Source organism: Octopus bimaculoides, chromosome 10 (genome assembly GCF_046866305.1).
Source record: "Octopus bimaculoides isolate indiv1 chromosome 10, ASM4686630v1, whole genome shotgun sequence".
Taxonomy (NCBI): domain Eukaryota; kingdom Metazoa; phylum Mollusca; class Cephalopoda; order Octopoda; family Octopodidae; genus Octopus; species Octopus bimaculoides.
Window position 1 is genome coordinate 73,133,824 of NC_142937.1, and position 19,120 is coordinate 73,152,943.

General features: G+C 34.7%; 1 protein-coding gene across 1 annotated transcript in view; it reads left to right on the forward strand.

Annotated features, from left to right (window-relative positions):
• The window catches only part of LOC106871867 (EF-hand domain-containing protein 1), a 115,159-nt gene that overhangs the window by 48,023 nt on the left and 48,016 nt on the right, over positions 1 to 19,120 (forward strand). Inside the window, exons 6-7 of the mRNA XM_089358804.1 lie at positions 10,430 to 10,759; positions 13,002 to 13,112. Of these exons, the coding sequence (XP_089214930.1) occupies positions 10,430 to 10,759; positions 13,002 to 13,112 (441 nt within the window). The remainder of the gene's footprint in view (positions 1 to 10,429; positions 10,760 to 13,001; positions 13,113 to 19,120) is intronic.

Here is a 19,120-nt window from a genome sequence, read left to right on the forward strand (position 1 = left end):
GTGTATGTGTGTTTGTGCTTGACTCTTGCTTCACTGCTTGGTGGCCAATATGGGTTCATTTACATCCCCATAACTTAACATTTCAGCTAGAGACTTAAAAATAAGTAACGAGGTCGATTTGTTCAAGTAAAATTCTTCAAGGTGGTGCTAGAGGCCCAGCTACGGTCTAATGACTAAAATAAGTAAAACATGAAAGATAATAGAAGCTACAATGTTGTGAGATTATGGTATTGCTTACTGATGGCTCATTTCATGGTCATAAGTTCAAACCATGCTATCCTTGTGCTCATAAAGCAAAGTTCATAACTCTACTTGCTTTAGTTTACCAGGCTGACTATACAGGCCCCACTCATACTCTGCATTTCAGAGGCTGCCTGCTGTAAAAGTGTCTATAAAAGCAATAAGGAGCCTGTATGTAGTTGCTCAACTTACTGCAAATTGCAACTAAATCTCCCTCAAATCAAACCTTACTATCTAAAAGAAAGGAAAGGATGGATTGGATAATTAGAATAAGACAACTGGGTGCTGATGATTTGGTACATGCTGATTGGACTTTCAGCTTGTTTTAGCGATTGTACATTTTGGTGTTGGAGGCACACACACACACACACACACGCATGTGTGCGCATGCACACACACATGTGCACACACACACATGCATGTGCATGAAGAAATATACTCATACAGATAGAAAGGGTGAAAGATAGAGAGGGAGAGAGAGTCAGAAAGAGAAACAGACATAGACAGAGAGGCATTACAATTTACTATCAGAAGACTACCCTCTGAGCAGTTTTCTGCTAGCTTCTTGATAATATTTTCACATTTGATTCCCATTTCTAATAATTTTTATATTTTATGTCTAATTATTTCTTTGTATAATAGTGCTCACTTGCTTAGTAAATATTGCTTTCTTTATTTTATCACAGTCATAATCTTTCTTTTTTAAACAAACATCATGGTAGTCCAACAACAGAGGGAGAAGCAGTTTGTCAAGTTTTACCTTCCCCTCAAAGCAGCATAGAGATTTCAATTCAGCAGCCCATCTGTAAGCTTTGCAGTGTCTGTGTGAGAGAGAGAGAACAGTGCAAACAATGAATGAAACAGACATGAAATGAAAAAAAATCGTATAAATAAAAGAGCATTACTACAGATATATATGCCCTCAACTTTGTTGCCTCACAACATCCAGAAAAATGGATACTTTTTAACAAAATTTTCTACAAATACCACTTAGATGTTGTGGCTTCAGAGTATATAGGGATTTATGGGAAAGAAATTTTGCAAGGGGGTGGAGTGAGGAGTGGAGAGAGGAGTTTCAGGAAATTCACACGATCTGACTTTCAGAAAGATGGGTGTCTTTTTATGAAAATTTATTCAAATCCCTTTCAAGTGGTATAGATTACGATTATAGAAAAATTTGTTGGGATAATTTTTTCGGGTATTTTCCCCCTTTTTTATTAAACCACAGCCTTCGAAATAATGGGGTTTGTGGTGGTGGCGGTGGTGCGAGGGGGGGGGGTCATCCTTGTATGAACAAAGTCTTGAAAACTCTTCTTTTTACATCCCCCTCCCTCATCATTCCATTCTCGACCTATTTTTGCCAATTTTGTTTCGCACTTCAAAATCACGGGAAGAGCATTTTCTGTAAAAAAAAAGAAAATTCAGAGGAAAAAGTGATTTAATGACGATTTGACTGTTGTTTTTAGCACATCCAAAGACAACCCTCTTCGTTTCTTTATCACTCTCACATGTATTGATGTTTTTCAATATTTTTCCCCCATAAACACATTTATATGCTATAAAAAAGAAAATTTGAGAAATTATGAATTTTTTGCAACCTCACTCCCTGCACCTGGTTGTTTCTGTTTATAAATTAAAATATTGGAGAGCCTGAGAAGGTCATTGCTGACATTTATCCACAGTGATTTTAAAAAAAGTACGGAGATGTACTTGCATAGCAAGTGACTTGATCTGAGATTGTGTGCTGAAACAAAAACAATTGCAGTGTGGAAGATGTTTGTAAACCATTCAAAAACACACAAATACCGTTAGTCTCACTTCAACATTAAAACTTCATTTGTGTCAAAATATTTTCATCGCTTTGAAACCACAACCTGTTCACTGACAAAACTTCACAAAAGTAATGCAGCACGAAGTTTTGTCAGTGAACAACACACAACACACACACATTCATTGCCTTTCATTTGTGTGTATGTGTATCTATGTGTGTGTGTGCGAGTGTGTATTGGTGTGTGTGTACGTGTGTCACTGTTGAAGTTGTGTTTGGAAACTGTCAATAAGGTGCAAGCCATGAGTACTTGTTGGTAACTTTTTGTCTTTTTTTTTCTCCTCATCTTCTAATAGAGATTACCCATCTTTCTAGGCTCTTCTCACAGCTATCCCACATTCAAAAATTATACATGTATTTAAAAAATTTTCATTCAATAAATAATGTTTTTACATTACGTATACATTAATAGTGAATTAAAACTTAAAAGAGAAAGTGAGAGATTTTGCAAATGAAAAATTAATACTCTGCAGTGAATACAATGAATATTTAAATTTTTGATGAATTGGATGCAGTGAATATTTAAAAATGCGAGAAACTGAAGTTTAAAAAATTCAATAAACTTGAGAAGTCGAAATTATAGGAAATTTCTTAGAACATGAATTTATAAAAATATTTCCCTTTAATAATTGCTTTCTTTTAGAACTTTTAGTAATTGTTACATACCTAATTAATAAGTAGCTTTCTCCATTACAGTATAGATTAATTGAACATAATTGACATAAACACTTTTCCTCTTCTCATGGATATAACTGAAATATGCTCATCCACATGAATGAGAAAGAGAAAGAGAGAAAAGAGAGAGAGAGAGAGAGAGAGAGAGAGAGAGAGAGAGAGGAGAGAGAGGAAAAGAGGGGAGAGAGAGCAAAAGAAACATTAAAATTAAAATGTTTGCTGTTAAATAAATAATAAACCAGCATCAAATTAGCAGCACCATTTTGGCGGTGCTGAAATGGCTGTGCCGAAATGCCACATATGTTTGAATAATGTAGCTCTAATGTAGTTCTAGATATACTATTTATGAAAACAAAATGGAGAAGTTAGTTTGATTGGCTGGTCTTCGGTGTGTGAAGTACAAAAATGAAAATAGTGTAATGGAAAACTACAAAGTTCTTAACATTACGTTTGTGCAATGTAGTTTTCTGGGTCACAATTTTTACATAACACATAATTAAATTTAATGTGATACATTATTACATTGAAATTACTTGTTGCTTTCATGTTAAGTTTAATAACCTTCTTATTGTGTATATGTGTGTGTAAATGAGTGAAGATGTTCTTGTAGTTAGGTGATTTAGTGTAAATATGTCTTTCAGATTATTGTACATTATTTTGTTTTGTAATTTCTTTTAAGTATGCAATCTTTTGTCTCATAATGAACATGCAGATTTAAAAGAAAAAATAATTTATAGATGTTATCTTCATCTTTAACATTAAAGTTTTATATTCAACCATTTGTATTTTATATATTAACTAAGTATGAAGTCAGTAAGTCAGTCATATATTGTGATGCTCTTTAATGAGAATGGCATTGATATATCTGATGACCAGTCAGTCTGTGTGTGTGTGTGTGCACGCGTGCATGCGAATAAAAGCTACCTTACAAATATTAACCTTCCCATTCCCTGCCAATTATTTTATATTATTGTTATTTTTAACATTAATGGTGTTGTGTATTAATGTGAAAAACTTCAAAATCAATCAAATCAACTGCTATTAAATTCTGTGTGTTCTTAATGCTTACACACACACACCACAAAAATATGTATGTATATATGGTTATATATATATATATGTATGTATATATAATTATATATATATATGTATATATAATTATCTCACTCTTTCTCTCTCACTCTCTCTCTCTCTCTCTATCTTTCTATCTATCTATCTCTCTCTATATATATACATGTATATGTACATACATACATTTAAACATGTACATATATAAATATGTATGCGTATATGGAGTGTGCTCAAAAAGTATCTGGCTTTATTTTTTCTCACCAAAACTAATACTGCGTGGACAAAATCCTTTGGGTGGAAGGTGATGTCAACCTTTCTGCACATGTGTGGAAATTTTAATGCTGGTAGGCCATGTCAATTTACAGCTGTTACTTCCTAGAGTACAGACATGCAGTGCCCATTTGTCAGATTTTTGTTTCCATGCAAGATGACCAAATGCATCAAGCAAAGACCATTAAGCAGTGTCCCATAACTACTGATGATGGTCTTTATGAAGTCTGGGCCGTGAGTTGCACTGTGCAGCATGTCCTGAGTGATTTCCATGGGAAGTTGCTTCTGCAGTTCCGCTAGTACCTTGGTGGTGAATTTTGCTGACACTCTCCACATGCACAATTCTTCTGTTCAAATGGAATGCACTGATCATGTACTTATTCCCACTTCATGAGCAGTTTCCTGGATTGTTATATGACGATCTTCCACAAGCTTGGGAATCCTGAGCCCATATTGGCCCATACATAAATCCAGTCCTGCATACAGCTCTGGGTCTAGTAGGCAGAGGGGTTAGTATAATTAGGCCTTATTAGTGGACACAATGTTTCTGTTGAATTGCTTGGGAAATTCATCAGAAATGGAGAAGTAAATGTAAATGAAGGCAGGTTCAGCTAGTTGAAGAAGAGCCATTGTATTGATGGTGTTGATTGAGTTGATGGAATTGGAGGAGACAGTCAGTTTTGTGTTTCAAAACTGATGATAGGATGCAGCTTCGGGAGGTGACCATGATTGATATTTCCTTGATTTACGTTTTTTTTCTTGCATATGTATGAGTGTCACTGCTGTGTGGTTGCTTGTATATATGATGTATGAATGTAAAGAATTTTTGCAAGTACACACACACACATACACGTACACACACACATACATGCACATGCATATTCTCTCTCTCACACACACACACACACATGCACACATATTTTCTCTCAGTCACACATATTTTCTCTCAGTCACACATACACACACACACACAAAGCTAAAGATGAGTATTTTAAAAATCATAAAACAACAAACATTGACTCAAAGGATACAATCAATAAAATTATGTGTGTGTATATGTGTGTGTGTGTGTGTGTGTGTGGGTGGGTGTGTGGGTGTGTACTTGTAAAATTCTCTACATATATATATATATATATATCATCATCACCATCATCATCATCATCATCATCATCATCATCATCATCATCATCATCATCATCATCATCATCATGTTTGTATGTATGTATATGTTTATCGTATTTTCAGAGGGATATTTGTTAGTTTCTAAATAACTAACGTTTCCCTGTGTACCTGAAATTCTAATTCTATAATCTTGGGTGATTAATAGATAATAGATAAAGATTTTTTTTTAAAGTGCATATGTAAAAAAAAATTTATGTTTTGGATGAAGTCATTCTTCAAGAAGAGAAGAAAACAATTTTCCTTTTTTTATTTTTCATGCATAAAAGAGTGGAAAAAGTAAAAAGAATTGCTAGAAATGGTAAAGAATTAGTTACTGCAAAAGGTGTGGGAATTTAAATGACTAGAGAGAGAAATGAAAAAAATTTAGAGGCTATGGAAAAGAGAGAGGAAAGAACAAGAAACAGGGAATTAAAATGAGAAAGAAGAGTAGGATTATTGATTGGCATAAGGTAGGGGTGAGTTGTAGGGGATTGGTTGGAGGTCAGTGATCAATAGGCCACTTGTCAATAATGATATACACATTCATGCTTCTACATGCTCATACATATAAACTGCTGAACTTTTTTTTCTTTTGCTAGTTAATATATTTTCATGCTTATAAGGACCTACATACATGGCTCATGCATACGTACAATTAAGTAGAAACTAAGCTTCTGGCCCTCATGTTGCCACATATATGCAAAACACATGCCTACATGTATGCATGCACATACAGGGTTACATGCTGTTGCAGCAAGCAAAACTATACATTCATGTAAGACATCAACATGCATGAAACATAGCGTATGCATGAACTGGCAGGCAAATGCATGTACGTGACTAAAAATGTAATATGCACATACATATGCCCGTTCATCCATATATGAATATATATATGTACATATACACACACACAAACGCACGTGTGCACACACACATGTATATATATATATATATATATATATATATATATATATATATATATATATATGCAATACATATATATATATATATATATATATACACACACACAGGTATATATATATATATATATATATATATATATATATATATATATATATATATATATATAATATATATATATATATATATACATGAATATGTATATATACGTACACACACACACACACACACACACACACACACACACACACACACACACATATATGAATAAAAATATTTATTCTGCATTCATACATGTATAGTTGAGAGTGAGTGGCTGGGGCCTTACATGATGGGCTTGGCTTTTGTTGCTTAGAAATATATTTTCTAGGTGACTCATTTCTTCTGTATAAGCTGATACAATATTCATGTTTTTTAAACTGGTCCTATTTCTGTTACTTTCCAAAATTGAAGTTAGTTAATTCTCTTCCTTGTGTGTATGTGTATTTGCGTGTGTGTGTGTGTGTATAGATATATAAGCATATATATGTATATATATATATATATATATATATATATATATATATATATATATATATATATATATATATATATATATATATATATATATATATATATATATATACATACATACATATATATGTATATTATATATTAATTTATTATTTAATATTTAACTGAACATGCTGCTTCCATTTCCAAGTATATATATATATATATATATATATATATATATATATATATATATATATATATATATATATATATTTATAGGTATATAGATATATATATGAATACATATATATATATTAATATACATATAAATATTTAGATATGTACAATTATATATGTACATTTATACATATATATGTGTCTGTGTGTTTGTATGTATGCATGGATATATATATATATATATATATATATATATATATATATATATATATATATATATATATATATGTATATATATATGCATGTATGTATTGTATGTATGTATATGTATATGTATATATGTATAATATACATACATACACTCACACAAGCACACACACACACACATGTATGTATGTATGTATGTATGTATGTATGTATGTATGGATTTATACATATATATATATCATTAGATAAATGAAAATAAAAATAATATGAAATGTAAAAACCAGAAGATATGTATTTATAATTAATCTGTAACAATAAATTGTATTTTAGAGTGTGGTTATTGCTCATTGAAAACTTTTTTACAGAACATTGGTCTCCATTTGGAATTATTTCAGCTGCAATGGAATATGGCAAAATTTTAATGTTCTGTTCATGAACGGAAGTTGATGCTTCTTGCAATGACAGTAGCATCAACAGAATGTTATCTATCATGTACGGCATGCTTTTGTGTTTGAGAATGGTATAGTGTGTGTGGGTTTCAGAAAGATATAGAGAATATGTGTTTGGGAAAGGTTTAGTGAATTGTGTATGGAAAAGGTTGGAAGCATCTAGTTATTTATGTTTGAACAGGTTGCAATGAAATAATTACTTTCATTTAAATTTTTATGGAAATTACAAAAGAAGTTGAGAAGTAATACAATGAATTTGAATTGGTCTTTGACACATCATCATGTTTCTGATTACTAATAACACAACGATTTTTTTTTATGTGAAAATGTATGTAAAAAGTAAGTATTGTACTTGGTTGCAATATTTTATTCCTAAGAAAAATCACAACTCTTTTAAGCATTCAGATTGCTAAAAATCACAACTCTTTTAAGCATTCAGATTGCTTAAAGTGCAGTTTGAGGATCTTCTACTATAACACTGGGTTGACCAATAGCTTGTGAGTGAATTAAGTAGATAGAAACTGTGTGGATGCCCATTGTATGTGTATATGTATATATGTATGTATATGCATGTGTATGTGTGTGTGTATGTGTATATATATATATATATATGTGTGTGTGTGTGTGTGTGTGTGTGTGTGTGTGTGTATGTATATATATATATATATATATATATATATATATATATATATATAAATATAAAGGTTATGAAGGGTATTGGAGTCAACCAAACCCTAAAGATATAGGTAATACCGAGTAAGTGCTGTATACCAACTAGTTTTGCCCCTGACGTGGTTGCAACATGAGTGGGGAATGTAACATGGGTCATGTATTAGCGTGTGTACATATAAAAAAAAAGAATAAGATAAAAAGACCAATGGCAAAAGTAGAATTATATTTTATGTATAAAGTCTCACAGCTGTTTCAGGGAAAATCCAATGTATCCCTTCATCGGAGACGGTAATAGTAGAAGAATGGATTATTACATCTATAAGAGGAGATTTGTAGTAAGAAGTGAGAGCGATGCGTAGAAGAAAGAACAAAGAAGAAAAAAGACTTGGAGTATAGTTTCATTCCAACAGTAAACATCCATGTAAAGAATTCATGTGGGTATTTTCTGGAGATAATTGTAGTTGCAAAGGTGGATATATATCATATCGTATCCAGTATACTCTGTGCGTTGTTTACTCAAAGGATAGTCCGAATCGAGTGAGAGATGTGTGTAGGATTAAGAGGTCAAGCCTTAAGACAGGAAGGAAGGGAGGAGGAAGTAATTAAGAGAGAAATGGAGATACGGTTGCTGGTAGTAGGTGATCGTTAGGTCAGTTATACTAACAGGAAGGAAGGAAGAAGGAGAGAGAGCAAAGGGAAGAATATGGGGGTGGAAGTATAAGTCTAGTAAAGAAATGGATATGTAGAGAGGTAATGTGGAGAAGTATTTATAATTGTGTACAGTGTCAGGATATGAAGGTACCTGTAGGTGGTGATGGTGTTGGTGGCATTCGGAGAATAGTATTAAAGGAAGGAAGCAAAATAAGAGAACAGAGATAGTAGTGATAATATTCTAAAAATAGAGTTAAACCTATTTTAAAGATGGTAGAAGGGGGACCTATTTGCTAACTTGAGTTGGTTGGGGTTACCTATGGGGAGTTGTGGGAGTACGTTGTGTGGTCATTTGTGCATTTGTGTCTGTGATAGAATTTGAATGTATGGAAGAAACGGTGATTACAGGTGCTAAGTGCTTCGTTATATCGATTAAGTAGTGTGGGAGAATTGTATTTTAAAATATGGAATGCCTCCCCCAAGCAAAACTTGCAATTAGAGCGCTGGCCTTGTTATGGAATTCCAGAGTCCAGAATGGACCATGTTAAAGTATACTGGGTATTTGTGTTTTTGAGGTGGTGAATGTGGTTGGCTAGTATTGTAGATTTGCTGTGTTTTTCATATCTAAAAGAGCGAAGGTGGGCTGTATGGCGTTGCTTGAAATCTTTAGTTGAACCTATGTATGCAGCTGTAGAGTTATGTAGCAGATTGGTTACAGTGCATTTATATATTACGTTATATCTTACACAATGCGTTTGCAGCAGGCAGATTGTCCCGGAGCGACAGTTACAAGTAGATGAAACTTGGGGGTTGTGTTCTGTGGTGGATGAGGCAATATTGTTGGAGGATATGTTATATGAGGATGTAGAAGAATCTAGATCAGTGAAATCATTACTGTTATAGTTATTATTCCCTCTATTGTTATTATTATAGGATATAGTAGTATTATTTCTGGGTATACTAGTGGGCTGGGATCTATTATGGTCGTGTTCAAGTGTACGAGTGTCAGTGTTAGATGTATGTATATGAATGTCTATGTTGGGTATATGCGTGCGCTGAGTGCTAGTATTACCATAGTTATAGTTGTGTGAGTTTTGATAATAGAGTGAGAGTTTATGTTTATTAGAAGTTGCTATAATAGATTCGAAGCTAGGCATGGTTGAATAAGACAATTTCAAAGTGGATCTGTTAAATATAGAATGGTATTTATGTTGTCGGCGGAAACTGATGATCATTCTGTGACAGGCCCTAACTTCTAACTTCTTAAACATATATGTATATATATGTATATATATATATATATATATATATATATATATATATATATATATATATATATATATATATATATATATATATATACACACACAGACACATGCATATATTTCTAATCCAGAAGGGAGACAAACACTGATGTTCGATGTGGCAGGCTTGATAATTGTTAAGGGACTTCTCTTAACATGAAACCAATGGTAGCCTTTACCCATAAATATAGAATCTTTATCCACCAATGCAGTTTTGAGCATTCATTCTCATTGTCTGACATTAACACACACACACACACATATATATTTCAGCATAACATTTAAATACTTAATCTATTTTCTAGTATTACCTGTCTGATGACACACTGGAAGTTCGAGAAATCCACAATGAGAATGATGGCAGAGACCCTTTCCCTGTCCTTATAAAACGTGACAAAGTACCCAAAAACCGCAACAATGTTCCCTCCACATACCCAGCCATCTCATTGGAACTCACTACCCATGAAGTCAGGGAATACGTCACTCCACCAGACTTTGTCATAGGTAAAACCGTCAATATATATGGCCGTGTCTTTCTTGTCTATGACTGTGATAACTTCACCAAGGCTTATTACAACAGACACTTTGGTATCACAGATTTCACTCCCCTTGATGTGAAACACTTGCTTCCAAAGGTAAGTATTTTTATACTGTGTGTTTTGATTTGTTGAATAAATGCAGTGAACCAGCAGTATCATTGGCATGCTTGACAAAATACTTAGCGACATTTTTTCCAGCTTCATATTCTGAGTTCAAATTCTACTGAGGTTAACTTTGCCTTTCATCCTTTCGGGGTTGATAAAAAGTACCATTTGAACACTTGAGGTGGTGTAGTGAACAAGCCCTCTCCCACAAGATTTCAAGCCTTGTGCCTATAATAGACAGAATTACTTATGTTAGGGCAGTAGAACTGCGAGTGTGGTGGACAAAATATCTTGTGGTGTTTTAACTCCCTTTATTCTAGTTTGAACTTCTACTGAGCTCCACTTTGCTTTTAGTTTTTCTAAAAGTGGTGAAACAAAGAACCACTTAAGTATAGTATTTGACAAAATAAAGTACCGTTCAAATACCACAGTTAATTAAATAAAATACTCTTCGTGTACTGGGGTTTGATATAATCAACTATAACCATGCCATTGTTACAAACATCATTTGGATTTTCTTACCTTTGATGATTATTTGTTTATGTCTATGGTTAATTCAGCTCATTGAGATGCTGAAAATTTATGACTGCCTGAATTACTCAAGGCACAAGGAAATATAGCCTTCTCCAAGATCTCTAGTTAGGCTGTACTTGTTCATAAGACCTTTGATCTGATATATAAGATAACCTATTTTTGCCATACATGCAACTCCAAATCAAAACATTGTTATTATCATGTTTATACCTTATTGAAATTCATAGCCTACATTTCAATTAATTTTGCAATTAACGAAGAATTTAGCAAACTAACTTTATCATAATTAAGCTGAGGTTTGGAACATAAATCAACATGAAATTTTGATGGATGGTTTTAATGTGGATCACTTTAAATAGGAAATTTGTATCACAGAACCAAGGGGGGGGGGTCTCATGCAGTTTGGTATCAGAATGCTAAATGTCTGATTTATACACTGTAGGAGGAATTCTTTCAGTGTACAATTTTGGACATGCTCTCAACTATCAGAGCTGAACAAGTTAAATTCTAATTTATCTAACACTAGACTTTTTACCAGTTTCACATTTTAAGTCCTCATGCTGCTGGATTATGCTGGTACATTGATTTTTCAGAGAAATACACCAGTTTTATATACAATTTGTCCCACAAGTTGAGGCCTTGTACTTATGCTAGAAATAATTACATGTTAAATGGTTTTCGTTGCTCAGTTTCCAATCAGGACTGATCAAGAAAACCTATGATCAAAAATATTCCAGTTGTAGCTGTTATTGTCTATTTTGCTTTTGTTCTCCAAATACATATACTGATTAAATAATTAAAAAAAAAAACAATTAAATTGGAGCAATGAGCAGTCATGTCTGTGTGGTGAAAACATAAAATCAATGCAAAGCTGTTGCTATTGATTTGATCCATGTTTTACAGCTTCATTGAACAAGATTTCCTGCACGCATTCTTGATGATAGACATTCCAGCCATGACATACCTGTTATTTTTCCCAATCTCATCCATCCTATTTTAAAACCAGTTAGGTGTGATATGATGAAAATATTGCTGCTATTTCTAACAATTTGAGTGACTCATTGACTTTAGGTTCTAATGTTGGCTCATGGTTCCATGGTAGCTCAGTTTAAGTCTACAGACTCACTCCCTCATTCTTATGGCTCCCCTTGCTGGCTTCTACCCATACATTGGCTTAGAATCCACTCAGTTGACTGTACCTCACTATTGACATATCATTTTGTACAATGTTGTAAATAAATGGCTAATGGAGAATCTTGCCTGTCACAGTATAGAGACATTTCTCGTGGCACCAGCAAACAAAATGGAAAAGACATTACTCTGGATGATAGCAAGGGAGATGCGCTGGAATGATCACTTTGACACATGGGTCTTGCACTTATGGACAATAATCTCTGCCCTGATTGCAGTGAGCAGGGATATGGTCCAGGGGCCAAGAACACTGGAGGTCTCAACTTTCTTGGTAGATCAATGATTCTTAGTTGCTTCTCTCTCAGTAACTTACGAATCCTTGCCTTGGCTCCTTGTTTTACTCAGCTTCCACACTGCCGTTTCACTTCCTTATTGTCTCATTATCCTCATTAGCTGGAGCTGGCTTGGTAGACTGAAACTGCCTTCTTGGCTCAGATTCCTATGAAGGTGAGTATAAAAAAATGCATGAAGAATAAACATGTGGTAACTAAGTTGCATAATCTTGCAGCGAGCTGGCCCTGAACCTACAACTGTAACCAAGACTGTACCTGAAGATTATAAGAAAACTGATAAAACATTTCAATCTCAAACAGCAGCAGCAGCTGATGAACCAAGAATGGTATGTATTGGCATCAAAATCCCTTATCTTAATGATTTCTTGTGTAATTTTAGACATCCTTTACTTTTGTTGAAAGTTATGAATACATTTGGATTTAGGTTTCAGTTGCTGAGTACAATGTATCCTTTGTAGGTTTTGTGCAACAGTACATCCACATAAAAATAGGGAGCCCATCAATGGAGATCTTAATAATCCAAATCTTAATTATAGGGAAGAAATAACTAACGACAGAAGTGACATAGGCACTGACACCATAGTAGCACACACTGGAAGAAGGGGGTATGGTTATGGAAGAACTAACAATCAAAGGGAAACAAACCTAACAAATTCTTCCACAGGCATAAAACTAGAAGGACGAACTGCTAGAAAGAGCAGCACCAAAACTAATACCCGTAGAGAATTCAAAGATAATACTCGACTGAGGGAAAGAGAAAATAGAAGAAACTTGTAATGAAGTCAATAACACAATGGCTAATCGAAATAGGCAAACAAGTCAAACTAAGATATCAAATTAAGAATCTGGTCTATGTATGCAAAGTTACCTCGGAGAGAAGAGAATACTTTTATAAAAGAGACTAGCCAATCATTTAAGTTCTTTTAGAGATGGGGAAAAAGAAATAATACAAGCCTAAGCAAACTAATTTGGTCAATTAGAGACAGGAAACAATAACTATTCTATTGAATAGGAGCTAACTAGTATTGCTAAGCCTTATTGAGTAGGGGGAAATAGATGTGACTTATGTGTAAAAAAACTTTGCCAAATATTTACATCAAAACACAGATTAATTAATACAAGACATGAACAAGCCCCAAGATGCTTACACAAACACAATAGGACCTTTAAGAGATACAGAGATAATTCTAGATAGCTAATGCTCCAGCAACAATTGAGCTTGATTTAAAAAATAGAATAACATAACCTAAACGTAAAAATATTTAATAACTATCATTAATAAAAAAAAAAATACCCTACCCAATGTATAACACAAATCATGAGCAGCCCAACTGGAAAAAAAGAATATAAACAAACATGAACACTTCAATACAAGCACTACACTCAAAATCAAAAACATAACACACACAGCCACTAAAATGAACAAAGAACCTTACAAAAACACTAATCTTGATCTTGACTTATTCTAGACCAAACCCTAACTTCAGACAGTGACTGGTGTGAATCTGAGGTGAGCAGCACATGCCTATAAACAACCAGTACTCTCCCACAGAACACTAACAAAAATTTACTTCAGTCAGTCCACTTCAAGGATGACCAAATGGACTGACCCCGATGAACCTGGGTAGCATGTACCCCCTCTATAGCAAGGCACCTATTACTGCCTCCCTATTTCTCTGTCACCCTCTAACCTTTCATCCTCTGACACGAGTTCCCCTCCTCAAATGCCCTTGCCCCTCTCATAATTTCTGGTCTTGCAAGTTACTTGGTGATCCTGTCAGTGCTAGTACTACAGAAAAAAGTATCCAGTCCACACTGTAAAGTGGTTGGCATTTGGAAGAGCATCCAGCTGTAAAAATCATGTGAAAATTAACCTCACCTGTGCTAGTGCCATATAAAAAACACTGTATTCAATTGGCAGAGTGGTTGGTTTTAGTAAGGACATCCAGCCGTAAAAACCCTGCCAAACCAGAGTAGCATAGGGTAGTTTTTCTACCTGGCCAATTCTTGTGAACCATCCTACCCATGTAATCATGGAAGATGGATGTTAAACAGCGACAACGACGATGATGATTATATGTTTTGCTTTATGATATATGTGTGTTATATAACATACACATATATAGATGCACACACACATGTTGATAGATAGATATATCGATAGATAGATAGATAGATAGATAGATAGATAGATAGATAGATACATTGTTGTTGGCACGCCATCGCTTACGACATCGAGGGTTCCAGTCAATCCGATCAACAGAACAGCCTGCTCGTGAAATTAACGTGCAAGTGGCTGAGCACTCCACAGACACGTGTACCCTTAACATAGTTCTCGGGGATATTCAGCATGACACAGAGTGTGACAAGGCTTGCCCTTTGAATTACAGGTACAACAGAAACAGGAAGAAAGAGTGAGAGAAAGTTGTGATGGAAGAGTACAGCAGGGTTCGCCACCATCCCCTGCCAGAGCCTCATGGAGCTTTAGGTGTTTTCGCTCAATAAACACTCACAACACCCGGTCTGGGAATCGAAACTGCGATCCTATGACTGCGAGTCTGCTGCCCTAACCACTGGGCCATTGCGCCTCCACAGATACATACATACATACATACATACATACATACATGCATGCATACATATATATGCTTATAATATACAACAGAATGGAACATAACCAATCTTGCAACACTATGCTTTATAAACATTAATTCTCTTTTATTTAAATTTATACTTTGACTATAATAACTTTGTTACTGGAAAAAAATATAACACCTAAAGTAATAATGAATGAAGTATATTGAATCAAAGATTATGGAGTAAGAAATAACCAATTTACTTGAGGACGAAATCATTTTAATGATCAGATGTGAAGTTTCCATTGAACCTACATTCTTCTGTTTAGAAGTTTTGGTTAGAAAACTTATATATTCATAAGTTGTCTTTCTTTTATGTCTGAAACTGTATTTCTTTTCTGCTATTTTGATATTTTGGTGCTTATTAAAGACCGCAGCAGGAATTGTAACTGTTTACTTATCTTTGTGGTTTGTTTATTGGTTCTATGATTTAGAGTTCAAGAATCTGATTACATTTGATATTTCAAAGTTATGATCAACCACCTTCATTATAACATACATAATTTCAATTTTGGCATAAATATATTGTTATTATTCGGCAAATGGAACATAAATGAAGCACTGAACATAGTTGTTATCAATGATGTCGTAAAATATTTGGCAAGCAACATTTCAGATCATAACTATTAAAATGCTTTCCATGTTTGTTAGAGATCTTTGATATAATGTTTCTGTGTCAAATATAGAAGAATATAGGAGGTTAAAATATCAGGAATGTTCAATTTACTCAGAATTACCATTTGACAGAAAGCTGCTGCTATTTGACTGATGATTGTGATAAAACATTTATAGGATTATCAACAGTCAGTCATGTTGATATCATGGAAAGAAAGAATAGTTTGGTTTTTGAATTTGATATTCATCTGTTCAGGATGAGTAGAACAAGTTCCTCCTCAAATAATGGAATTGATTAAATCAGCTATTTTTCCCTTAGACAGAATTTTTAGGGCTGTCACAGTTTTAAAATCTTAATAGAAGGCATCCATCAGTCTGCACCCAAAGAAATTGCATCACTGTTAATGGTGGTGCAGTGCCTGTTGTGGCTGCACAGGCCCACACAGGAGTAGCAGTCACACATACAGCAACTGCATTTGAAGGAGCTCTCTGCTGGTGCTGCTGATTTTTTTTTTTTTATTAGTACTATTACATATTATTTTCTAAAGCAGTTGGCTGGCAGAATTGTTTGTATGGTGGTATTATTATTTTTTTTCCTGATTCATTACATTCTGAGTTCAGATTCTGCTGAGATTAACTTTGATTTCATCATTTCTTGATAATCAATATCATAAAGTGCTGGTCAAATATTGGGTCTATGCAATCAGCTACCCCCCTGTAAGATGTAATAACCACCAAATCACAAGACCTCAGCACAAATTTCATCTCTTCCAGGTGCCACACTAAGATTCAATTTACTTATTATTGTCATTACCTCATCTATTGAAGGTGTGGAATTTAAGGAGCCAATGATAGGTCTTTGTTGCATAGTATCAATCACTGTTTTATTCACAACTGACTCAGGGTTCAGGGGTTCAGAGAAGTGTTAAATCCAGCGACCTGTGATTTCTGTTGATTTAGTAAATAGAGTAGAAGACATCTTAGGAAGCAAAGAGGCTGATGCAGAGCTGTTAGGACCATAAACTTGCTTCATAAGATGGTAAAGCTTGCTGTCATTTGCATCAGCAGCAGCTTGAACATCATGAGCAAGATCCTCCCACCAAGTGTTCTGCATCTTCCTGAGAGATCGCTGCAGTAGTGATTTTACACTGGGCATGTGCTAGATTTTACAGTGGGCATGTGCTAGATTTTACAGTGGGCATGTGCTAGATTTTACAGTGGGCATGTGCTAGATTTTACAGTGGGCATGTGCTAGATTTTACAGTGGGCATGTGCTAGATTTTACAGTGGGCATGTGCTAGATTTCGCTGCACATCTGAAAGTCCTCTGTGCAGCAATACACTGTGGGCATGGTGCTTTACAGCCAATAGTCACTGAACTTCAGCATCATTTTCATCAAACCAGTCTCTGTGTCTGGCAGTAACATATCCCAGTGTTTCAGCAGCACATTGAAGAACCTGGTCTTGAAAATCTTCCCATACTGTAGTATTTTCAATGCTGGACAAACGAGGCTGAAGCTCTTTCCCCAACACAATATCATATATCTTGTAAACATTCAGATGCTGAGGAATGCTGACTGGCCCTCTTATCTTTTTCACTCTAATCATCATCTGGAACTTTGCTCACACCAGACTGTGGTCTGTCCAGCTCCTACTTCTTCAAGCTGACCATCACCTTCTATACAAGTCTCTGAAAGTGCAGCTATACCAATGTTATAGCAGTTCAGCTTGCAAGCAACAAGTGCAATGCATCTTTGAGGCCTACAGTCACTCTTGTTATCCAACAGAGTGCACACATTCCAACATGAAATGTTCAAGTTCCATTCAGATTTTGTAAAAGAAAAAGTCTCTTTGTTTTTCGAGTGCAGGGTGGACACTGGCAGTCACACTAAACTGACCAGATATAGAAAGACAGGCAGATTTTGGTTCACCTTTTCTTGAACCTCCCCAGCCTCTGGGTGAGCAGTGCCCTCTCCAAATGGAGCTGCTCAGACACCCATGCAGCAACTGAATTCTATTGCTGTCTTGGGCTATAAGAAGATGGCTTTATATCTAGCATGGGCCACCTACATGCAGGTCGCTGACTACATGCTTCCAACCCATCAGGTCTGCATGCTTTACCACTGTCTGATCACTGTAGGACTTCTGAATAAAAATAAAATAAAGATATACTAAAAATAAATAAATATATTCTAAAGATAAAGATATATATATATATACTGAAAATAAAATAAATATATATGAGAATAAAAAAAGCAGCACACATCGAGCAGAGGTCAGCAATGCCTGTGCAGAGTTTTAGGTCCAGTGAGGCTTGTACAACACCTCATAGACCCTCTCCACTCTATTGACATTATCTAGAGACAAACCAGAGCAAGATGTCTGGTGCCAATATGAGTCACAGGCTCAGGGATGTGGGAGTGCTATGATCTCTAGCACAAACCAAAAGATCTCCAAAATGTCCAATGCCATTCCCTGCATATCTGGTTTTATACCAGAATGACCCTCTCCTAGAGGCATGCTTCAACAGAAGCTGAGGGGTGCATCACTCCCAGTGGTCTTCTAGCACACTAGACACCATCCTGGAATTTCTGTGAAGGTCGGATGAAACTAGTGCAAGCTCATACATACATACATACATACATACATACAGTTTGCAAATCCAGTACCTAAGTTACATTTTCAGTTTCATACCTGTTATTATTGAACCAAAAGGATACATACCAACCCATCTGGATCAAAGTATGGCTGAATTTGGGATCTTGGGGAAAGAATGCAAATCCTCAATTCATACATTACAAATGATCATGATATCTAGAGCTATAAATATCTGTGAGACCTTCATAAGATTTAAAGAATGATTGTTAAAAGAAGATACTTTCCTTTACTACCTTCTTACAAAGTAGGTGGCCGGTCAAAATTTACTCTAAAATTAAAAAGAGATAAAGAACATGCATACATACATACATACACACACACACATACATACATACATACATACATACAAAAATATCCTGTGTCTGATCTTGAAATTCCAATGATCTAGGTTAGAAACCAGTTCTTTCTCTATTGGCAAGAAATCTT